Consider the following 26,778-nt stretch of genomic DNA (forward strand, 5'->3'; position numbering starts at 1 on the left):
TCACATGCACACCACACTGCAAACTTCGTATCACAATGAACAGTATGATGCAATATAGTTTATAGAAACAATGCTCACATGCACACCACACTGCAAACATGGTAGTACACTGAGCAGTATGATGCAATTCAGTAAAGAAACACTGCTCATATGCACACAGTACTGCAAAATTGGTAGCACATTGAGCAGTATGATGTAATAATGGATATAAAAACATTGCTCAGTTCCAAGAAGGCTGAATTAATAGAAAAAACTCAGTATATAAAACATGCATATTACATAATCAAACATGCAATAATTGATTCCAGAAATCAAAATGAAAATGTAATGTCCAATAAGGACACATGGCATGAAGAGACAGAAGAAAGATAAAATAGAACTATCTTCCAAAAACTGCTAATGGGTTACCAAACCAAAAATGCTTATTATGAAACACTCATTCACAGTAACCTAAATGCAAAATTTAAATAAACAAAGGCCAAGTAGCTCGGCAGACATTATTAACGTGTGTCCCTTCCACATTTTGTGACACATGATATTTAATAATGCCTCTACTAATACATGATAAGACACTCTGAAATACTGCATCATCTGTACCTTTTCAATGGGATGGAAAGACTTGAGTAACTAAAATATAATGAGACGGGATCAATGGACGTGGCTAACTATACCATGACATGATGGGATGGATGGTCATGAGTAACTATAACATGACATGATGGGATGGATGGACATGGGTAACTATAACATGACATAATGAGATGGATGAACATGGGTAATTATTTGACATGATTGGATGGATGGACATGGGTAATTATGTGACATGATGGGATGGATAGACATGGGTAATACTAATTATGTGACATGATGGGATGGATGGACATGGGTAATTATAACATGACATGATAGGAAAGATGAACACGAGTAAAAATAATGTGGCATGATGGGATGGATGAACAGGGGTAATAATAATGTGACATAATGGGATGGATGAACATGGGCAATTATAGCATGACATGATGGGAAGGATGAACATGGTAATTATAATGTGACATGATGGGAAGGGTGAACATGCATAATTATAACATGCCATGATGGACAGAATGAACATGGGTAACAATAATGGGACATAATATGAAGGTGAACATGGGTAATTATAACATGCCATGATTGAAAGGGTGAATATCAGTAATTATAATGTAACATGAAGATGGGAAGGGTGAACATGGGTAATTATTACATGACATAATGGGATGAATGGACATGGGTAATTATAATGTGACATGATGGGATGAATGGATATGGGTAATTATAATGTAACATGATGGGAAGGGTGACCATGGGTAATTATAACATGACATAATGGGATGAATGGACATGGATAATTATAATGTGACCATGGGTAACTACAATATGACATACTGGATTGGATGGACATGGGTAAGTATGATATCATATGTAGGGCTGAATGGATATGGACCCTTAACCGATATGGCAGGATCATAAATATGTAACTTTTTATGCATTGATTGGGTATACAAAATTACAGACAATATGTCTATAAGCAATGTAGAAATATGGAAAATTAATTACATATATACCGCTTATAAGTCAGATCAATCTGCAAGCTGCACAGGCTCAGGGCTGCATTCAAATAATGTGCCAGCAGATCTGGGTCGGTGCAATTTGTTAGGAATAATGAGCAGAACAAACAAAAAGACCTGGATCTGCTAGGGTATTATGCAATGGCAGATCAAGGTCTATGATGTTTTTTAGTTTGACTTGACATGCATGCATCTATATACTGTAAAAACTGCACAATATACCAAACAGGAAGAAATATATTTTTAAATGCATTTGAAACAAAAAATATTGAAATAAAATCACTGCATATACCATGGCAAAATGCAATCCTACAAATTGATCCTGCATGACTGAACAATGACTGCATGTGTGAATGAATTATCTATTTTATCTTTTGTCAGATATATGTATTAATTTACGTATAGAACAAACCTAGTGTATTTGACCATCTTACAAAGGCATTTGTTATATTCAGGTGGTCACTATAGTAGATATGACATCTGATCTAATGGTAAAATTGTTTTTAAAAAATAAACAGATTCAAGTGGGCCCAATATCGCTCACATGGCTTACATATTTTAAAAATTGACCAGGTTACTATGCAGGCTTTTGTGGACTTAAATGAGCAAAACTCCATGTCATCTATCTCTTAAAATTTTATATAATGTTGATTTCACTATAGTCTAATAAAAATTCCTTCCAAAGATAAAGGTATTATTTATATAAATATCTGACACTCACAAGCAAACCATGATCTTGATGACAATATATATAAACTCATTTACCACTTTATATTTGAAATATCTCTACAAAAGGAAGAAGCTCAGCCAATCAGATGCAAGACTGTCTCATTAATATGCACAGATCTAATTTGTTATAGAACCTGTCTATGATCATGACAATAATCTGATAACAGCTTATTTAACATGTTTGAGCAATATGCAATCTAAATTAATCTCCAGCCAATCAGTATCTAGAGCAGTGACAAGCTCAGCTAATCAGATGCAAGATAACCTCATTAATATGCACAGATCTAATTTATTATAAAACCTGTCAATGATCATGATGATAATCTGATAATAGCTTTGTTAACACATTTGAGCTAAATGCAATCTAAATTAGTTTCCAGCCAATCAGTCTCCAGAGCAGTGACAAGCTCAGCTAATCAGATACATGTTTACCTGCTAGATATGTGTAGATCTCGCTCATAAAATCAAACTGATCCAATAATCTGATTTGATCAAATCTAAGTGTGGCTAAATTCTGGACTGGCTCAGGCAGCCAGATGCAGGATCACATAAATATGCACATATCTCAGTCAACACTATTCGAATGAGTTCCTGATGTACAAATTTTATCAAAATCATCACAATACAATCACTTGAGTATGAAGCTTTGCCAGTCAGGTGCAAGGTCACCTAATTAATATGTGTGGATCTAACTTTTAATTCTTTCAAGACCCAGATTATACAGGCCTATTTCTGAGTCTGATCAAAGCTGGATAAAAAATATGACCTACATAATGATAACAGGGTCAGTCAATCAATGGGGAGACTATATCAACAACATACCTAGCTCCAAGTCATTATAAAAAATAAAAAATCTTTGGACAAATTCATGATATAATCTATTGTACCAAGTTGCGTAAAAATTGGATCAATAAAAGAGTCATTCACATGGTAACAAGCTCAACCAATCAAATCTATGATCATCTTAACACTTTGCAAAGATAATGCTTGGATTATCCACCTCATCAAAGACCTTGATAATATCAGTTTATACTACAAGTTTGATTAAAATCAGTACAGAAATATGATCTCCATATTTATAACAAGTTCAGCCAATCTTTTAGCATTTTTATCCATCAATCTTGCTCCATAACCAACTTTTCCATTTGTCAATATTCCAGGCTAGATGACACTGAATGAAAAATATGACCTCATAATGGTAACATGCTAAGCCAAGAAGACAATATCACCTTGCTGATGTTTATACATCAATCAGTCAGACACATGATCACCTCACTATCGTGTGGATCTCATTAATTATCAAGCTCCTCACAGATCATGATGGTATAAGCCTGTATTTCAAGTGAGATTAAAAAAGGATCTAAACTATGGCCTTCAGTGTCACTACAAGGTCGATGCAATCACCTGCAAGATGACCTCATTAATATGCATGGCCTGCACTAATTATCATATCCATTAAAATGTTTAATGAGCTCATTAATATGCATGTCCGCACTCATTATCATACGAATTAAAATGTTTGATGGTGCTAGCTTGTATTCTGAGTTTGAATACAATCAGACAAGAAATTGGGCCCACATGAATGGCAATAAGTTCAGCCAATCAGATGCAAGATTACCTCATTTATTATATGTGCAGATCTTGCTTATTACTTAAGTTGTCTTGGCAATAAACGCCACACATTCCAAGTCTGATCACAAAAGAATCAGAAATATAGCATTTAGAGTTGTAAGAAAGCCAATTAGATGCAAGCTCACCTATAAATATGCATGGTTCTCATGAATGAATGAATCTGTCTGGCTGATAAAAGCCTATATTCAAAGTCTAATCAAAATCTGATTAAAAAATATGGCTTCCAAGGTGGAAACAAAATGAGACAGTCAGATGCAAGATTACAGCATTGATATCCATGGAACTTATTATATCCAAGCTCATCCAAGAACTTGGTGACATAATCTAATATTCAAAATTTGATCAAACAAGATCACAAATATGTCTTCCAGGATGGTAACAATGAATTCCTTATGGATGGACTGGTGGACAGCAAATGCTGGGTCAGAGCATAACCTAACTTAATCTTATGACCCAGGTCACTAAATATGATTACCAGTTGATATTTGTTTCATCACTTCCTCCTTCACCAAAGACTGTGTTATTTCCTGTGCATGGTGATCCATTGCTGCAAAGGAAACAAAAGAAAGAGTTTGATATTTGTTTTGTTAAAAACAAACTGTTTAATTTTTGAAGTGGTTAATAGGAAACATTAGGATAATGATATTTCATTTCAATCAGCTTTATTCTTTTTTTTTCAGTACATACCCAAGTCTTGCATGACATTACTTTAACTACATAAATTATGTTCTGTAAACCTTCCAACCGTCCAGGCAGTGTTGAGGATTTTCTGAAACTCAAAAAGTTTGTTCTGTGGTCTAAATAGTGGAGGGTGGTGCATGGTGATCAGAACATGTGACTCAGATGATGATGCAAATTCAAATCTGAAATACAGTCTCCTTTTAAGTATTTAATATACTTTGAATCAAATAATTGCTAATACAGTTAGCACTGTCAGATATCATGACTACACACATTCATAAAAATTTGTAAAATATGCAAACTTTATGTACGGTATTCCATGAAGATTATGTTTATCTTTTCTCAGCATTGAAAATTATATCACTGCATCTACCCAGAAGAAGGATGCGTACTTTTATGCCAACAGATGTCATATGCTCCGAAATGACTAATACTGGTATGGTATTTACAGCATGTGTGCAAAGTAAAAATGCTGCTCTACTTTGAGAAGTCAAACTCTATCAGTAGGGAGTTCTAAAATTTAGTTTTGCTGGGCTAAATTGCCAATAACCCATCCTCCCATGAATAACAGTTAATGTTTTACAGTGTGCAGTCAAAAATGTCTTGCATTTTATGAATGGAGTATAATCTGATTTCAAGAAAATATTATCACTAATTATGAACTGGTCAATAATCTTAAATGAAGATGATTTAAATACCCTCATTCAAGGCAAGAGTAATAACTTTTATATCTTCAACAGGGGCCCCAGGAGACTGAATGGTCAAAGGTGCTCACCTTTACAGATCACTGGCATCTCACCTCTGTCTGTTTGGGTTCAAGTCTTGGGCATGGCCAACATGGGTATGTAAGAAAGCTTGCCAGTAACTTCCCATGGGTCATTGATTCTTTCTGGGATTCTCCCAGTTCTTCCTCTACCAAATACACTGGTGCTATGTATAGTCTTTCATGTGCTGAAAGTGACATTAAGCCCGTAACAACAACAGCAACATATCTTCAACACCCATCTCTGATTTACCTAACATAAAAAAAACTGGACTGTTCTACTTGTTTATCTGACCTGCACAAATTAACCTAACTGACTCCCCAAGCAATGGTGAAGATACTAGAAACACAAAACCACCCTACCTACTAACATCATTCAGTTTAGTAATCTGGAGAATGGTAGTTGTTAAACTTTGACCACCTTTACTTTTTAATCACTTTCATTATGACTAAATAAACTGTACAGTGATGAAAGTTTTCCATCAACATGTAGCGTGAAGCATATTTTGGTCATGTATAGTTAATTCTTTTGCAGATTCACCAATTTATCATTTCACAATTAACTTTCTATTAAATGGAAGCCATAAAGGTGACCACTGCTTTCAGCAAAGGAGCCTTGTACTGAGGAATATCCTTATAAGGAGACAGTCTTAAATGGAGGCATAACCTTATACTGAGGTAATTCTATATACTAATGAAATATCCCTTAAGGGTGAAACGATTCATCTATATATCAATACATTGACACTTTTGCTGAAACGATACACATATTGATACAATAGACGGAGAATCGATACAAAATGATACTTATCGTATGCATGTTATTTTAGTCTTTAGCAGTCATGAATAATGATTAGTAGCCTTGCTATTCTAGAAAATTATAATCCATCTGAAACAGCATTTGCAGTCACAGGCACTCATGTTTATTATTAACAACGAAAAAGACTATTTGAGAACACCCATTCACCATCTACAAGTTAACACAAAATGACATGGTTCGTAATCTTACCCATGCTAAGTATTTTAACCCAGAGGTATGTTCCGCATAAATTCCAAATGTGTTCCACTTGTATAATGAAGTCTTTACTCGTCAATTTAATAACCACTTTCACACAAAATTTCTTCTTTGAATTGTATCTTGACTCCTTAAGTCAATTTAAAAGCTATGCAACCATTTTTTTGCACGATGAAATACATTACATTTAATTTTCATTTGTGGTTACTGCTTGTTCCATCCAGGTTGAACAATAACCACCAATCAGAAATCAATGTAGCTTATTCTATGAAAAACAGGAAGTATTTGCAGAGCAACAGAGTCTTCGCAAGAAAGTCTTTAGATATGTCAAGTACTTAAGTAGAGATGCTTTCAGGGTGTTCTGTTGTGTGAATCATGCAAAATTTGTATGAATGCATGCACTTGGAGAACAGTGAAACACGAGAACTCCAGCAAATTCATTGAAAGACCCACATATGAAAATGTGCTCAGCAAAGTATACAATTTTTATTTAACGATTGTTTATGCGACATCTGTTTTTTTGGAGAGCAGCTGTTCCACATCTGAGTTCTTCAATCACGACAAGAATGGTTGTGAAACTAAATTTGATTAGCACAACATGCCCAGGAATAAGCATTATGGCAAAGTTTGCAGCCATTCATAAAGGAAGTTTTATAAATACTTGTTTAAAATATGGGTACCTAGTAAACCCAAAATATCTGCTTCCGGCATGGATCATTATGATTTTATTTGGCAAACAGTTACTGCTGATAGTGATGATGACAATAATTTTTAAAGTTATGAAGTATGTCAGATTACTGGAGCTGGGAATGTGTTAATGGAGATACTATTTAGTGATTTTGAGCCTGAAATGATGTTAAATACGAGTCAGATGTACATGCTGGATGGAAAAAAAATAGATAGCATCACTCTTTCAGTGGTATTTCGAAATTACATGTACAAAGAGCAATTTATAAGTATAATGCACTTTTCATTTTTTTTCATTAACTAGTTTTGCCCTGTGGATCATATGCTACAAAACCATATGCATGTATCCATATCAGGGTCAAGATAAACTGAGTAATATAAGGGTCAAAAATGAAATTAAGAAGTAAAGACATTTATTTTAATACCTCTGTCTGCACAAACATTGATGGACTAAAATACCCTCATACAGTATTATGTAAGAAATATGGCATAGTAGTCAGTAAACTACTGATTTAACAGAGGAAGTTTATATTAGTGAAATATCCTATTTTGGAGCAGATGTATCCAAAAGATAATGATCTCTGAGCTCTAGAAAATTGTACATAACAGTCACAAAGATCAGTTTCCCAATATATTCAAGCTGACAAAGCTAGCTATGTAACTGCAACACTGCAGACATTGTAGCGATATGACTGAAAAATTGTTAAAGCTACGTTAAAAATCCAGATCACACACACAAAACTAGAGGTGACACCTGTCCAAGATGTTGATTTTAGTAGAGCTCTAAGAAAGTGGAGCAAGAAGAGAGACATATATTGAAGTTTTGATAAATATTGACCTATGATAATTTCTTCCTCCCCTCCTTATATCTTTGATATATACTGTCATCATCTCTCCTTAAATTGTCAATGGGGAACAAAGAACGAAATTCTCTTTTATATGCAGAGATATTTAACCAGTGAATGAAGGTGCTGATGGAATAAATAAAATTAGCACAGAATGAGCAAAGGGGCAGATTTCAAACTGCTCAAGCTTATCACCTTGTGTAAGTTAAAACAAACTGTAAAATAGAACTGTGTGTAGTCAATGTCTTCCCTTCTTCAACAAATACATGTACTTATAGCTGTAACAGTCTTTTGCATCTGCAGGAAGTAAAATATGATAGATTTTGTTGGCATTCAACCTTATTCCCATGCAAAAATTGGTTCTAGCCGACAGTTTCTTTGCACGAGGAAATTGCATTATTTCATCTGTTTTAAAGATAACGTAATGTCTTCCACATGTAACTGAGACACGAAATTGGTAATAAGTTGTTTTCAAATCATTCATTTTGTATAAAACTAAGGGAGTTAAATGAAACCACCATTATATGGCCTAAAACATTGGATAAAACTCGCTGTCATCAACAGGTAGTCTGTTTAAAAGTATTGTTGATATCTTCTCGTCAATGAGAATTGTATTTCAATATACGAGAACTATTTGTCTATCTGTAGTCTGCATACTGGAAATAGGACCAGAATGCCAATATACATGAAAGGGCACCACCTACCTTCCGAAGATGGAAAGACCATCAAGTTCATATATGTATCGATATGTATCATATCGCAGGCTGCGTATCATGTATCGCATTAATATATGGCACAGGTGTATTGTTTCACCCATAATATCTTTATGACGTACATACTTATACCAAGTAACACCTTATTTTGAAAATATAATATTAAAAGCTAAACAGATGGGAAAAATACCAGTTTTGTCACCATTCCAAATCAAAATACTTGTACATGCAGATTGAAAATGTCATATACAATTCATTCAATGTAATAATCAACAATTAATTTGAATCGTTTTGGTGCCCCTGTTGGGTTGGTGCCCTATGTACGTGCTTAGTGTGCTTAATGGGTAATCCGGAACTAATGCAACCATATGATATTCTCATTAACCAAGAACCAAACTTATAATGATATTGTCAAGTAGAAATGCCAAAAGAAAATCAAACTAATTTAATGGGATCCTTCATAACAGAGGCAGTAGTATATTGATGGGATTTATAGTGAGTGACTATTGTACTAATGAAAATTGACACAACTTACCATTCATATTGGCTGAGATCATCAAGGTAGATTCGGACAACATATAAAATACATGCCAATGTTTTCAAAACCAAGTCAAACACTGCACTGGTGAAGCCTAGAATTAAAAAACAAAGAAAATTAACACACATTAAATTTATTCTACATTCTAAGGCACAAGAAATATTTATACTAATATTCAACATGCAGTTTCACAATGGAGGAATGACTACTGATCAGCAGAAGGGAATTATTATAGTTTTATCTGACATTTATAGTTGCTTTTGTTCAGCATGAATTCAAGCTGAACTCTACCTCAAAGCCCATCATACAAATCTTTGTCTCATGGCCAATCATACAAAAATCTACCTTATAGTCGGGGCCCCGAGTGGCCGAGTAGTCTAAAGAGCTCTCCGTTATGGATCACTCCCATCTCACCTCTGTCTGCGTGGGTTTGAATCTCAGATTCGGCCAATGTGGGTATGTGAGAAAGCTTGCCAGTAGCTTTTCAGGGGGGTCATTGGTTCTTCCCAAGGGTTTCCCAGGGTTCTTCCTATACCATTAATACTGGCTGCCATGTATTGCCTATCGTGTGCTGAAAAATGGCGTTAAACCCTACAACAACAATAACCTTATAGTCAATCGAACAAAACTCTACCTCATGGTCAATCATACAAAATTCTACCTTCTGGTCTATCATATAAATCTCTACCTTCTGGCCAATCATACAAAACTCTACCTTATGGCTAATTATACAAAACTCTACCTTCTGGTCAATCATACAAATCTCTACCTTATGGTTAATTATACAAAACTCTACCTTCTGGTCAATCATACAAAACTCTACCTTCTGGTCAATCATACAAAACTCAACCTTATGGTTAATCATACAAAACTCTACCTTCTGGTCAATCATACAATACTCTACCTTACGGTCAATCACACAAATCTCTACCTTCTGGTCAATCATACAATACTCTACCTTCTGGCCAATCATACAAAACTCTACCTTCTGGTCAATCATACGAAACTATACCTTATGGCCAATCATACAATACTCTACCTCAGGGATCGTCCTGGGCTTCGCCAATGTCGCAAATTGCGATTTTTTTTCCTTATTGGCGACAAAAATATCCCTTCTGGCGATTTTTTTGGCGACAGACTTTTTGGTTATTTAATTTGTACATACAATCATAGATTTGGACTGGATAAATTAAAAGGGAGAACGAAAGGAAGCCACAAACTTGACTAAGCAATGCATTGGAATCGATCTGTTACACAAACAATCCTTTGTTCTTTTACGTTAAAGACTTCTTAGAGAAAATACTGTATTAATGTAGGGGCGAAGGGGGACCCTAAGGGCCTGCACAAGGTTTATAATCCGGCACTGATCTCGCCGGTCATGTGGTTCAATCTTGAACATCATTAAATACTTATCAAATCTTCTGTAATCTTACTTTAAATGAATATGTCACACAGAAATGTGTATCACACTTATCTTCCAATCCAACTCATCATTTGAATACACTAAGCTTGATGACTTCAACAGCTGACATCATCAAAATACGTCTGCAGGCAAGATGGCCGGCACTAGCTCTCATGCCCGGTTCCAGTATGGTTCAAGTCATGGGTCATGTATGCGCATTTACTCATTTTAAATTAAATATAAATTGTTATTTTAAAATTTATCACTAATTTTGCTTAACCAAAGACCAAAGTCTATTAAATCCTGATTATTCAATGCTCACCTTAACTGTCACCAAGAAACTTCCAGACGAAAATTATATATCCCTATGGACTTGTACAATGGTGGTCTTGTACAAAACTTGGGTTATTAAGAGCACATCGAGTGGACTCGTCACAATCGAGTGTAGCGCGAATATGTTTATCAACATGAGTAGCTTTCATTGTAATATTACAGCGCGCGACATTCATCCCCGATTGTACTGGATCACACCTTTGGGTTAATTTCGTCCAGAAATGTCTACGTACTTTAACATTGATTTTGCCGTATGCACGTCTCGGTGCGTCTAAATAATGACCTTTCAAAGGAATATAGATGAATACGAATCTAGATGACGTGAATACTTACCACTTAAAGGTATGTAGAATCAAATTTTAAAAAATGATACCCATTACTGAAATGGTGTTGAATACCTTCATGATCCATGTTTCTTTGTTATAGATCACGTGTCCAGTTCCACACATTTCTCACGTTCACAATTTGATTCAGTTTCAAGTGTTCATTGTAAATGTTGGCTATCTTTTATACAAGTAAGAATAGGTTTTGAATATTTAATATCGTATTCTTCATTTTTATGTTGTTCAACATGTTATCATTATTGTCAGCGTTCATTGTTACTTGTTTACGTTCAATATGTTATCATTATTGTCAGCGTTCATTGTTACTTGTTTACTCTTCACCCAAGCTTAGCAGGCTTAGTTACGACTTAAAATACTTTGATGTTTGACGGACAGGACATGATACATAATATTTATATATTTGCTAATGTCAGAGTGTAAACGGACAAATGATGGTAGTTGAATTGTATTCTCGCAGTCGGACTGACGTCATCGAGTCACGTGCTCAACATAGCAACTCGTCCGCCATATTTGTTTGGGGGACACGTTTGTGAAAGATCGAAATTCGAGGGTGGCCACGTGTATATCCAAAGCCGAGCCAGTTTGATTTATAACCAAACATGCATCAGTTTAAGTCTTCTGTTGAAAATCCATGAAAGTATGGCTTTCTGTTGAGTAACAAAAGCAATAACATATTCAAGGTGGCTGATGTGCTGGTCATATTGGAATTCAGATCTGCACCATTTTAGCTGTATCAGCTAAAAATCATAAGAAGTCTCTGGGTGAAAAGACCATGTTGATATGACCATCTATTCAGGAGTATCGATGTTAAGATTTTCAAGACGACTGTTGGGGCGGCCATAGTGGATGTCTCATCAGCACCAATTTCATATAGAACAAACTGGACTTTGGAGTTGATGTGTGTATAAAGTTTCATGGCAATCGTCGAAGTAGTTTAGGAGAGTAGCAATAACGACCTTGTGCTAACGGACGGACGGACAACAGGCCATCCCATAAGCTCTCCTGGTCTATGAAAAGTATAGCTAAAATTTCGTTCTATAAAGGTATATTTAATATGCAGCGTCTTAAGTGACTAATCAAAGTCATCTTAGATTCTAATGACATAAACGCATTTGCCAAATTTTACAGCAGTTGGATATGAAATATAGTCTCTAGAGCTAGAGTGGTAACAGGCGCAACCAATCAGATGAAACGTACGTCTCATGTGCGGATCTCACTTATTATAAACAGGAAATACGACAATGATAATATAAGCTAATGACGGAGACAAAATTTGATTGGAATTTCGGTCTGCAGAGTGGTAATGGACTTAGCCCATCATGCACAAAATGATCTCATTAATATGCATATACTTCGCACATAATCAAACTCATCCAACATCTTGGCAGCACAAGGCAATATCTAAAAATAAGGGAAAATCGGATAAAAATATGTATGATACAGCATTGTGAAGCTTAGATAGATGCACGGTCAATGGGTTCCTGATGACATAGGTCTATTTACCTAGTTTGATCAAAATTCAATCAAAAATAAAGTCTCTACAGTGGTAAAAATAACCCCACAGCCAATCAGAATCAAGACCACATCATAAAGATACATAGGTCGTGCTCATCTTAAAATTCATTAAACATACATATTGTCATTATACATACATTATATATATATATATATATATATATATATATATATATATATATATATATATATATATATATATATATGGTGTGATCAAAATCGGATCAGAATTTGGGCTTTCTGAGTGGAAGCAAGCTCAACGAATCTGACGCAAAATCTCCTCGCTAATATGCACGGGGCTCACTCATCAATAAAACTGTCCAAAATCCTGAAGATGTAAGCGGATAGTTTGATCAAAACTGAAATAGAAATATAGCCAGTCATACAATACTCTACCTCACGACCATTCATATCAAACTCTACCTCATGGCCAATCATTCCAAACTCTACCTCGTGGCCAAGGGGCCCCGAATGGCCGAATGGTCTAAAGCGCTCACTGTTATGGATCACTGCCATCTCACCTCTGTCGGTTTGGGTTCGAGTCTCGGATTCATCCAATTAAGTATGTGAGGAAGCTTGCCAGTAGCTTCTCGTGGGTCGTTGGTTCTTTCCAGGCTTTTCCCGGGTTCTTCCTCCTCCATTAATACTGGCCGCCATGTATAGCCTATCTTGTGCTGAAAAATGGCGTTAAACCCTACATCAACAACAACAACAACCTCGTGGCCAGTTATTCCAAACTCTACCTTATGGTCAATCATTCCAAACTTTACCTCATGGCCAATCATTCCAAACTCTATCTCATGTCAGTAGTTAAGGGGGGCACTTTACGGACAATGGGAATTAGCATTACAGACCCCCCTGGGTTAGATTACGGACAATGGAAATTTAACATGGCGAAAAATCGTGGGTCAGATTACGGACAAGGGGAATTAACATGGCGATAAATCGTGGGTCACTCTACGGACAAGGGGAATTTAACATGGCGATAAATCGTGGGTCACTCTACGGACAAGGGGAATTTAACATGGGGAATAGTTTGGGCTTGTTTAGGGACAAGGGGAATGGAACATGGGATTTTTTTCTTTTTTTAAAAAAATTTTTTTTAAAAAAGGGGTAGGCAATTCAAAGACTATCTCTTTTCGAGAAATATGGCTGGCCCTGAAAAGGGCCTTTGGTTTATGTTAATATGCCCTTAACATAAAGGGCATTTGCGACATCTTCTTGTCCTCAAACTTCGTCTTACAGCAGGGCCGTACATCAGAGTCCTCTTGAGGCAACCTTGTCTCTCTATATAGACTCTTCTTATCCACAGGCTGCTGCTGGTCCTGTGGACAACGGTCCACTTGGATCGGACATACATGAGCATGTCCGTCCTGAACATCATTGTTGACACAAGGGTTGAAGATTCAACGTCGGTCCACATGTTGAGGCTCCTACAATAGGTGAATCAATGCAGTGAACTGCGCTTATTTATAGGGACAGAAAGGATTGAAACGGATTGAGTTCATTCACCAATCCGAACACGCGTTACAGAATTCAGTCAGCCCGCATCCAATCCGAAGAGAGCAGTCTGTGACGTCACGTAGTCTATATAGATTCGCTAGCGCTTGTGTGCAGTCAATCTATGCGACAGTGATTCAACATGACGGAAACTCAGAAAACGATCCAATGGGGTGCACCAGCAGGGGAGACCGCCCAAGGGAACCCGGACTTACTTTCAGAAGAGGTGAATTGAGATTTTGTCGATTTTCTCTCCTCGCAAGAATTTGTTCCGGAACCTTCGTTACCTTCTTCATTACCGCAAGTGGAGAATTTTAGACAGAGACAGAAAGAAGAATTGGAGAAATTTATACAACGACAAAAGGAAGCGGAACAGGCTTTTCTCTTACAGCAACAGCAACAAGAAGAAGAGGTAAGAAAAAAACAACAGCAAGAAGAAGTAGCAGCAAAGAAACAAGAGGGTGAAAATCAAACGGTCACGGTACTGTTGGACATTTTAGCGGAGTTAAGAAGTCTGAAACAAATGTATCAGACTTCTTTATCACGACCGAAGAGAATACGACCTTCCCGAGCTAAACACGTCAACCCTGTGACTAAGCCTACCGTACCACCCTTAGTGATTTCAACCCAATCATTATCATCATTACGCAGTCCAGAAGTAGGCCTTGGCCGTGGCAAAGGCTTAAGGCAGTTAAAATTGATTGCTTAAACTCACCCCTGCACCATAAAGAAAAAAGGCCCTTTTCAGGGCCACCCACATTTCTCGAAAAGAAATACAATTTCAATTTGCCAATAACTCACAAATAAACCCCACCCATTTTACCCTTATAGTACGTGTCTGTGTATGAGTGCGTGAGTGTAGCTTCTTATTTTAAAATCAAAACTCAAAGACTCTTACCTTATATCATTCATTTATTCTTTTCTTCATTTTTTACAATCCAATTCACAATTCACAACTCAACACTTTAATTAAAAGTTCATTGATTTCTTCTTTTCTCCTTGTTTAGTCTCTCTGTTTTTTGAATTTCTTCACCGTCACACTCTTTTCCTCTTCTTCCTCCTCGCTTTCTTCCCTTCTTCTTTTTTTCTCCTGTTTCTTTTTCTTCACCTGTCTTCTTTCTTCCTCAGAAGAATCCCTCTCTTCCTCTGAAGAATTCCTCTCTTCTTCTGAAGAATCCTTCTTTTCTTCTGACTCCTCTTGTTTCTTTTTTGGGCAATCTGGAGACCAATGTCCTTTTTCTTTACAATAATAACAGGTATCTTGACTTTTGTCTTTTTTAGTCCCTGTTTTTGTTCTTTTTTCACGGTCTGGACACTCTGAAGACCAATGCCCTTTCTTCTGACAGATATAGCAAGTATCTTGACTTTTATCTCTAAAGGAAGGAGAGTAGTCCGTAGGCTGGTCTGAAGAGAATTTTCTAATGACCCCTCGCAAAGCTCTGACGAAACGTTCCATCTGGTTAGTCTCTTCCATCGTTGTGCTCGGCTTGAGAGTGAAATGAATAGTGAAAGGACAAGACACACACCCTTTTATATACGCTGGTCTGCTATGACTATAAAGTAGCTTATGGTGTTTGAACTTGAGTCATTTGACTTTTTGCTTTCAAGATGAAACGATCCCATTCATTCGAGAAGAAAGAAGAAAGAAGTAAGAGGCAGAAACGTGATCTATCGCCTCGTACCAGGGCTGAAATCTTGGCACAAATTCATGCCAGTGATTTTGAAGAGGACATGAGTGAACCAGAATTTGAAACCTCTAAACCAAGTTTACCACCCTTAGTCAACCCTGATAAATACTATTCCATTCGAGAGACGGAAAAGCGCTCCTCTAGAAAATTTAGAACCACGGCTTACAAATACACGGTGAAGTTTAAAGATTTCAAATCCGAAGTGCCGTTAGAGAAAGCAGAAGGGTTCATCACCGGAGTGTGGGATTCTCTGCTCACTGCACTTAAGCGACAATGTCAACCCAAAGAAGACGATCGCTTGAGACTTTCCATACAACACGACGGTTTGAAATCCCCTGTTTGGATCGAGTTTAGTACCCCTGCAGAATTGACTGCTTCCAAAGTCATGGACAAGATTCAACACGTACAACAATCTAATGATCAGTTTGACATCACCGATGGTAAAGCCACACTGGACATGACCCACGTCTCTCCTCCTCAAGGGACAGGACGCAAAAAGATGTTATTGGTGGACGACCTTCGCAACACCAAAAAGAGTCTCGTCCGAATTGACAACCCTCATGACCAGATGTGCTTAGCCCGTGCCATCGTGGTGGGACGAACCTATGCCAACAAGAACGACACGGTAGAATGGAAAAGAACCTGGGACACTATTCAACGTTCCGACCGAGCCAAACAACGAAATGAAGCAGAACTCCTGTTACAACAAGCCGGACTGCCCAAAGACACACCCTGCGGCATTCCTGAGATGCAAAAATTGCAAGATGTCCTAGCTCCACGATACACCTTGAAAGTGCACCCTCAAGAAGTGCGCGGACCTCTATTGTTTCGAGGGAAAGACTTTAAGGACGGAAAATACATTCATGTCTATTATCACAATGACCATTTCGATACGATTACCACTATCACTGGATTCCTGGGATACAGTTATTACTGTGAGAAATGTGACCATGGTTATAACAATCGAGAGCAACACAAGCATTGCGGATCGAAATGCACAGGATGTTTGGCCTCTTCACCCTGTCTGAGCGAAGAACCAGTGCCTTGTTCAACTTGTCTGCGCACGTTTGTCAGCCCTACCTGTTACCAACAACATTTGAAGACGCAAGGTTCACAGAAGAAATGCGCTTGTCAACTGCTGAGATTGTGCTCTACGTGTGAACAAGTCATACGTACCAATAATACCAAGGCACACGTATGTTCAGGAAAGAAAAAATGTCACATTTGTCACCACATCGTGGACTTGGAACACCAATGTTACGTGCAAAAATACCAACCCCCACCAGAGAAAGAGGACGGTCACAAGAAGAAAGGCAATTTCATCTTTTTCGATTTCGAATGCATGCAAGAGACCGGCATTCACATTCCTAATTTCTGCGTGGCTCATCGAGCGTGCGAGAAGTGCATTCAAGAACCTATCTTCAGTCATTGCCCTCACTGCAGCAAGATTCCCGGAGGACGTGAAAAAATCTTTCGGGGGCCAAACACGTTAGCCGATTTTGCCCAATGGGTCTTAGACCCCGTCGACAAGACGTGGAGCCAAGAGGATATCGAACGTTACGGAGATTGTCATCGTCATGCCACGGTGATGGCTCACAATTTCTCCGGATACGATGGACAGTTTCTTTTGAGGTACTATACGGAACAAGGCACCGAGCGTCCTAAAGTGACTTTGAACGGAGCCAAAATCATTTTCATGCAAGTGGGACAAGTACAGTTTAAAGATTCGATGAGTTACTTGGCCATGCCTTTGAGTCGAATGCCTAAAACGTTTGGAATGACAGAAATGGCTAAAGGGTACTTTCCACACTTTTTCAACACGGAAGCCAATCAACACGCCGTTCTACCCCATTTACCTGAGGCTCACTATTACGACCCCGACAACATGCGTACCGAACAACGAGAAGCTTTCTACGCTTGGTACCAGGCTCACGCCTCGGACCCTTTCGACTTTCAGGAAGAAATGCTAAAGTATTGTCGTTCCGACGTGGACATTTTACGGCGTTGCTGTGGAAAATTTCGAGAACTGTTCATGGAACACGGAGGGGTCGATCCTTTGAAAGAAGCTTGCACCATTGCCAAAGCGTGTTCCTTAGTGTACCGCCAACGATTCATGCCTGAAAACACCGTGGCTGTCATCAGCCCTCAAACGACCCACTTTGTCAAACGTCAATACTCGGTCAAAGCCTTACGCTGGTTACATTACTTGTGTGACAAGGAAGACAAGTGGATTCAGCATGCTCGCAATGGAGGGGGCGAAAAGACCATCGGAACGTATTCGGTCGATGGCTGGGACTTAGAAAACCCCAAGATCGTGTACGAGTTTAACGGTTGCTTATTTCACGGATGTCCCGTCTGTTACCCTGACCGTGGCACTAAAAATCAGTTTTTGCAACGAACCATGGAAGACTTGTACCAGGACACTTGTCAGCGGCGCCTAAAGTTAGAACAGCAAGGATACCAAGTGGTGGAAATGTGGGAACACGAATACGATCACCGTTTGAAAACCGATCCCGAGTTTAAACGCCTCGTGGAAAGTTACCAGTTCATGGACCCGCTGAACCCGAGGGATAGTTTGTACGGAGGAAGGACCAATGCCACCTGTTTGCTGTACCAAGCCGACGAAGAGAAAGGAGAAGAAATCAAATACTTGGACGTGTGTTCGCTGTATCCCTACGTGTGCAAATATTGTCGCTTTCCTGTAGGGCACCCGCAATTGCTGACGGAACACATCGACCTGAAAAACATTCGACAATACGAAGGCTTGATCAAGTGCAAAGTTTTGCCTCCCACGAACCTATACCATCCCGTCTTACCTCACCATTGTCAAGGCAAACTGATGTTTCCCTTGTGCCGTACTTGTGCCGAAACGTGCAACCAAGACCAACCTTGTCAGCACAGCCAGGAAGAACGGGCCTTGACGGAAACCTGGGTCAGCGTAGAATTGTTCAAAGCTCTGGACATGGGATACCAACTGTTAGAAGTATACGAAATTTGCCACTTTCCCAAGACACAACATTACCACAAGGGTGACCCTACTCAGAAAGGCATTTTCGCCGACTACGTGGATGCCTTTTTGAAACTGAAGCAAGAAGCCAGCGGCTATCCTTCCTGGTGTCACACTCCCGAAGACCAAATACAATTCAAAGAGAAATACTATGAACAAGAAGGCATCTCTTTAGACCACATCGAGAAAAACGAAGGCAGGCGATCGTTTGCCAAAGTGATGTTAAATTGCTTGTGGGGTAAAATGGCACAACGACCGTGTTTACCCAAGACGGAATATTTGACAGAACCTTCCCGCTACTTTCAGATGATTCACGACAAAACCAAATTCATGAAACACGTGGACGTCGTTCGCGAGGATTTGATCTTAGTCAATTACGAAGAAGATCTGGACTTTGTACAAGACGACCCCTTTGGAAATGTCATCATTGCGGCTTACGTGACAGCCCATGCTCGCTTAAAATTGTACGAAGCTTTAGAACTGTTAGAAGAACGCGTCCTGTACTTTGACACGGACAGTTGCATTTACATCCATCACCCGATTCAACATCACCCTGACATCGAAGGAGACCGTTTAGGAGCCTGGACAGACGAGCATCCCGACGACAAGATTCTAAGTTTCGTCAGTGGCGGTCCCAAAAATTACGGCTACAAATACCGGGACAAACAAGGAGAAGTGCACACGACGTGCAAAGTGAAAGGACTGACTCTGAATCATCGTACCAGTCGAGTGGTCAACTTTGGGGTATTGAAAGAAGCCTTGCAATCGGAAGAGGATGGAAACTTTAAAGTGACCACTTACCAACCGAACAAGATTGTACGTTTACCCACTCACCACATCGTCAGTCGACCTTTGGAAAAAGTTTATCAAATCGTGTACCAGAAGCGAGTGCGACTTCCCAATCATTTCACCTTACCGTACGGTCACGTCGGTATTGGTCTGTACATAAAAAGGAACCCTAGGCAAGATCGATAGTTCATTGGGACTACCAAGACCGAGCGAACAAGATGAATACTTTGAAAGAGACATCGTTCCAGTTTGGGGATTGTAAAAAAGTTGTATCTTCCTCTAGTGTGACTAATACTGGATGGATAAGACCCAGGCATTGCGACGGAAAATGTCCAGAAGGAAACTGCGATTGTTCATGTGGTTACCATTGTAATTGCGTAACGGAGTTTGCAGACGAGTGCGATTGTGAGCCTTGCGATGGATACGATGCTGTACGTTGTGACCTGAGCGATGCCGTAAAGCATCATGGGAACTTTGTTCTCACTGCCCCTGTCATGGAAAGTGATGCTGTGCGTGTCAAACCTGAGGGATGCGAAAGTGATGCCGCTCGTCCTCTTAGACATTTTACCGGGTTTAAAGGGGAATGTTCACCTTCACGTCTACCCCCCTACGGATGTCATCCAGCCTTGAGCAAACTCCTACCCATGTCACTCAACCCTCATCGAAACGAACCTGTGAAAAACGAATATTCCTTTCCTGTGCGTTTGTCGGAATACTGCGACTTTGAAAATCGTCTTCAATCGTTCAAAGGAAAATGGCCAAAGTATCTGGGAGGACCGACCCCCGAAGAATTAGCCAGAGCCGGATTTTTCTACTTGGGCGAAGGAGATAAAGTCAGGTGCTTCAGTTGCGATGTGACACTTCACCACTGGGAACCGCAAGATTCGGCCTACGTAGAACATGCTCGATGGTCACCGAATTGTCATTACTTACCCTTAGTGGGACCGAGACATTGAAGTAACTTCTTACCATAATAATAATCTGTTCATGGATACTTTACAAGAGAACATTCGTGCTTTGCCTGTGGAGTTGAGAGAACGCATTTACCGAGAGCTGGTCAAAATACAAGTGAAACGTAAAGAACAATTGCATCCGTTACGTCACCGGTGTTTGAACCACTGGTACCTGAAGGCTATACAAGGATTGATTCAATTGAAAGTGTTCCATCGGACAGACATTGATCAACGATCCTCTAGTTTTAAAAAGGATTGGTTTGGTATGGACGATTCTACCTACATCATTGTAAACGTACTGCATCGAATTCCAGAGGAAGAGTTAACGAATTACCAACATCTTGAACACAATGTCAACTTAGTGAAAGAGGAAACTTCTGAACGAATTGTAATGTGTAGATTAGTGACTCAACGATTTAAATTCGACACTGAAGTGAAACCATGTTTGTGCAAAGAGTACATTTCTTGTGTCAGACCAAAGAGGATTTAGTATGACCTATTCATGGATACTTTGCTAGTGAACATTCGTGCTTTGCCTGTGGAGTTGAGAGAACGCATTTACCGAGAGCTGGTGAAAATACAAGTGAAACGTAAAGAACAATTGCATCCGTTACGTCACCAGATCTTTAACCACTGGTACCTGAATGGTATAAGAGAACTGATTCGTCAGAAATTGTTTCAGTGGTCAGACCTTGTTCAACACTTTGAGTTAGTGAATGATCGAAATGTTCATTATTTTGGTTACTTCGAGATTCACCTACAGCAATACATTGAGGAAGACAAGTTAAAGGATTATCAACATATTTTACGTGGAATCTACTTAGAGGAAGAGGAAACTTCTAAACGAACTCTGAAGTTTCGGTTACAGTATGCAAGATTTAGATTCCCTACTGGAGAACGAAGATCTCTGGCTAGAAAGTACGTGTATTGTTTCCGAAACAAAGAGACTATAAAAACAGGCTGCCATGCCACGACTTATGTCACATGTCATCCAACAGATTCCGTGGAAGGAACTCAATGACCATATTCAAACCGTGGATCATTACCATCGATTATTACAAGAACTGTATCCATTCAATTTGGGACGACAAGTGGTGTGTGTCTTAGTGACTTGTTTTTTGGGATTTCGTTTACCAGCCGATTCTTTGTGGACTCTTTACGATCAGTACTTACCACCTCCATGGCCTTAAATGGTCACGAAAAACTCCTTTTGCTCAAAGCCTTGCGTTTTCATCTGGATACTTCTCGACCTCTACGGGAAAAAAAGATTCGTCAACTTTTAGCTACCCAAGACGTGTATGACGATGTGTGTGTAGCTTGTGACTTACATCCCCATTGGACAGATGTCCGTGCCTGGAAAGAATGGGATTTTGAGGCTTGGACCCAAGAAGTGGCCCAGTATGCACGAGAGTTGTTCAAGGAAAAAAGTTACTTTTCAACCCGTGTTAGTGACGGTGCCAGAAGAACCCGTCACCCAGGACAGGACTGTCGTGGACAGACCTGAAAGACCCTTTCGGGAGGACACTTGTGTGACCTTACCCCCTGTTGAACTGGTTAGAACATTACCCAAAAGATGTGATTGTTGTACAGACACTTGTGTTTATTCCACGTTCATCGTTATCATGTGCCTTTTATCCTTGTACTTAAGCCTTTGGCTTTTATGTATTTTTGTCTTTCGTATTCATGTTTGATAAAAAAACATTCAATAAACGTGTTCTGAAAAAGTATATAAACTCTTGTCTTGTTCGTTTTCGTGTCACAAGTGACATTTCTCACACCATGGCTACCTCTACTGTCTCTGCTCCCTCTTCCTCTACTGTCAAAGTCATCGACGAACACTTAGATCGTGCCAGTTGGGAGGCTTTGTATCTTAGCCATCCCTTTAACATGCTCATTGCTGGACCTAGCGGTTCAGGCAAAACCGAATTCGTCAAACGTTTGATCGAACATAAACATCATTTGATCGATCGGCCCCCTCAACGGATCGTGTGGTGTTACAAAGAGTGGCAATCGGCGTACAGCCTCTTGCGAGAAAGTCAAGGCGATTCCATCGTGTTTGTGGAAGGCATTCCTAAAGAAGACGACGGCATCGTCTCTGACTCCCGTCAAACCCATTTGGTCATTTTCGACGACATGTTAGGAGAAGACGAAGAAGAAATTAAATTGTGGTTCACGCGCAAAGGGCATCACCGTAATGCCAGTGTCATTTACATCACCCAAAATTTGTTTCAACAAAGTAAAGCCCATCGCACCATCAGTCTCAATGCGCATTACGTGGTCTTGTTTAAAAGCCCTCGAGATAAATCGCAAGTGCAAGTCTTAGCCAAACAGTTAGGAACGCCTTGGCTGACTCAGGCGTACGACGATGCCACTCAAACGCCACACGCCTATTTACTCGTCGATTTGAAACCTACGACCCCCGAGGATTTGCGATTTCGTACCCACTTGTTTCACCACTGGTGCCAAGACGGAGGGCCTGTCCTGTACACGTCTCCGTCCTCGACTTCATTTCACTCCCCATCAAAAAATCTATAAAAACCTCAGACCCTTTTTCGTCTGTCTCACACAGTGTGAACATGACGTCCCTTCAGTCGCATCTTCCCGTCAAATTGATTCGTGCCTTGTATGTCATCAGTCGAGAAAAAGATCCACAAACACGAGCCCGTGTCTTAGAAGCTAGTCTCAAAGAAGTCTTACGATGGTTCACGGTGACGGCACGTCAATTACTCCAAGGAATCATTCAGATTCCTCATCAAACCAAACGCTTTTTCGATCGAAACAAAGTCGCTTTGGTCCAACTGGCCGATCCCCGCATTGACACTCAAACCAAAAAACAAATCATTTTGAAACCTGGAGGGAGCGGTACTCTAGGAGGGGTCATCATTCGCTCACTCTTAAGATGGGATCCTAATGCCCCCAAAGTTATCCCCAAGACAAAAGTCCAACGAAGCCCCAAGAAGAAAAAGAAAAAGTCCAGGTCCCCAAGAAGAATAACTTCTCCAGTGGCAGGACCCTCCTCTTACCAGACACCACCACCCCGGAAAAAGAAAAGAAGCCCCCAGAAAAAGAAACAGAGAAAAAGTCCCCAGAAAAAGAAAAGTCCACAGAAGAAAACTAGTCGCAAGAGAGGCACTTCGGCCAGGACGCAACCTTACACTCGCAAACCACGACCTGCCACGGCAGTGACTGCGTCTCCGGCATCCTCACGTTCATCCACTTCTCCGTTGATGACACCCAGAACTGAAGAGTACTTGGAGACGTTGATCACACCAAGAACATCTCCGTTGATGACCCCCAAAAGAACTTCCCCAGTGGCAGGACCCTCCAATTTAGTGGCAGTGGCTGCTGCTCACAAAGTACCTTCTCCCAAAATCAAAGTCCAAGAAAGATCGGGCATGTTACAAAGTTTACTGGATTTGTCCAAGCAAGAACTGGCTCGATTTAGTCCGTTGCGTACCCCTGCACGACGTGTCATGCCTGTCCTCAAACTGATAAAACGTAAAGACAATCAGTGGCGACGCGTTCCAGTATAAAAAGAGCCTGTGACCAAGTCGGGGTATCAGTGAACTTGTAAAAAAGATGTCACCTCCAAGAAGCCACAAAAGAAAGAGACAAAGGCAGACGCGTCATCCGACAAAGCGCTTAGCCAAGCATCGACATTACCCTAAGAAAAGACACAGTCGTTCCAAGAAAAAGAGGCGTCAACAAAGGGGAGGATTCCTTGGTGATTTTGGGAAAAGCATTGTCACCTTTATGACAAAGCGATAGTCCCAAAAAAAAGATAAAAGGGTGTGCGTTAAGTCATCGACGTTAGTGTCTGTTCGGTGAATGTCCCGGAACCCACAAGCAAAAATGTCACCCTCCAGAAAACCCCAAGGAAAGAAAAGAAAAGGACTGCCACCACGTTTAGCTAAACATGGGGACATGTTATCTGTCCTGTCCAAAGCTTCTTCACCCCTACGAAAAAAACTCATTCAAACGGCCTCCAAAGAGGTCATCGATACCGTGTGCGAATGTTGTTTGAACGTTTTGAAAGGCACGATCCCTTTGTCCAAACACCAGAAACAATGCTTAGGCAAACATCGTCACGTTCTTCGCCAAATGGTTCGAAAGAAAATTCCCATTCGTCAAAAAAAGAAGATGTTGGTCCAACGTGGAGGCATTTTACCTCTCTTGTTAGGCCCCATACTGAAAGGAGTCTTGGGAACCATGTTGGGAGGACTGGTGGGAGCAAGATAAAAAGGCCCTCGGAAGTCCCAAGATCTCAGAATCGACCCCTGACAACCCATGGAAGGACGAAAACTAGCTTTAGTGCCTTACAAACGATGGATGGAATACCATCGGTGGCAAGAACAACGCACCCCGCATTTACCTCCCAATCCCAATTTGAGCGAGATGTCCCAGTTACAACACGAATTGCAATCCTTGATGGATCGCCAAGATTTGTCCGAAACAGAAAAATCGCAAAAGTACGGTCAACTCTTGCAACGACTGCAACTCTTTCACCAGAAAGCTTTAGACGAAACAGCTTTACCCACTCTGAAAGATTTTAAGACCTTGATGAAAAGTCCAGCACCATCATCATCATTACCACCACCACTACCATCCCCAAGGGTCACCAGAGAAGCTACCCCACAAAGACCTGAGGAAGAAGAGATGCGCGAAGTGTTTCAAACACCGTCAGCAGCTCCCATTTCGAGTAAGATTTCAGCATCCTTGTTGACCCCGTCCCCCACACCCCAACGAGAAGAAATGAAAGCTTGGGTTAAAAAGATGATGTCCACGCCTCCTTCGACAGAAGTGAAAAAGAAAGAAGGGAAACCAGAAGTGAAAAAAGAAAAGAAAACCAAAGCCATTCCATTGCCACCTCCACCACCACCACTACCTTCGACTTCTACTCCCGTAGCCCATCGGACACGTAAATCTGTTTCCAAACCACCCTTTCGTCCCACCCAAAGTAGCATCACCGAAGAGTGGGTGACTTATTAACACACCAACACAAAATAAAAAAATGGAAAAAGTCTTAGCCAGCATTTACTACGATCCCTCGCATCCTGCAGGTTACGCAGGAGTTCAAAAATTGTATCGTGCTGCCAAAACGCGACTGAAAAGTCTCCGTTTACCTCAAGTGCAACGATGGTTACAAGAACAAGCTACCTACACTTTACACAAACCCATTCGACGCAAGTTTGCCAGAAGTCGCACCCGAGTGGAAGGCATCGATCATCAATGGCAAGCCGATTTAGCCGATGTCTCTCATTTGGCCAGCTACAATCGTGGCTACAAATATCTGTTTTGTGTCATCGACGTCTTTTCCAAATTTGCCTGGGTCGTGCCCTTGACTTCCAAATCCAGCAGCGAGTTAGTGCGAGCCCTGCAACGAGTGTTGAAACAAAGTGGCCGTCACCCTCTTCGATGGCAAACGGACAAAGGCACCGAATTTCTGAACCAAGCTTTCCAAAAAGAATTAAAGAAACGTGACATTCATTTTTTTACCACCGAGAATCCCGAAACCAAAGCCAGCATCGTGGAACGTTTTCAACGCACTTTGAAAGAACGCATGTGGAAATATTTTACGCATCACCACACTCTGAAGTACATCGACATCTTACCGCATCTGGTGCAAGCGTACAACCAATCTTACCATCGAAGCATCGGACGTGCCCCGCAAGACGTGACTCCCGACAACGAAGTGCTGGTGTTCGAGCGCCTGTTCGGTACGTCCCCGACGAGGGCTGTCCCCAAGAAAAGTGGAGAGTTGGCCGTAGGAGATTGGGTGCGCATTGGCAAAACCAAACGCACTTTCGACAAAGGTTACTTACCTAACTGGACGACCGAATTGTTTCGTGTCACTGGACGAGTGCATGGCCGTCATCCTGCCGTCTATAAATTGGAAGACATGAACGGAGAAGTACTCAAAGGAACGTTTTATTTGCCCGAGTTACAACGTGTCACCAAAAAAGAAGACGACGTGTACGACATCGAAAGCATTCTCGAACGCAGAACCCGTAAAGTGGGCAAACGACGTGTCAAAGAAGTC

The 26,778-nt window shown here is 40.2% G+C and overlaps 1 protein-coding gene across 1 annotated transcript in view; it reads right to left on the minus strand.

Moving 5' to 3' along the window:
* LOC149771459 (potassium channel subfamily T member 2-like) overlaps positions 1-10,207 on the minus strand; it is a 153,812-nt gene extending 143,605 nt beyond the window's left edge. Inside the window, exons 1-3 of the mRNA XM_089948428.1 lie at positions 9,859-10,207; positions 9,205-9,301; positions 4,441-4,512 (exon numbers count right to left, since the gene is read on the minus strand). Coding sequence (XP_089804554.1) covers positions 4,441-4,512; positions 9,205-9,301; positions 9,859-10,207 — 518 coding nt within the window. The remainder of the gene's footprint in view (positions 1-4,440; positions 4,513-9,204; positions 9,302-9,858) is intronic.
* Positions 10,208-26,778: the final 16,571 nt, after the last annotated feature.

This window comes from Sinohyriopsis cumingii, unplaced genomic scaffold, assembly GCF_028554795.1.
Source record: "Sinohyriopsis cumingii isolate HCF-2022 unplaced genomic scaffold, ASM2855479v2 utg001837l, whole genome shotgun sequence".
NCBI classification, from domain to species: Eukaryota; Metazoa; Mollusca; class Bivalvia; order Unionida; family Unionidae; genus Sinohyriopsis; species Sinohyriopsis cumingii.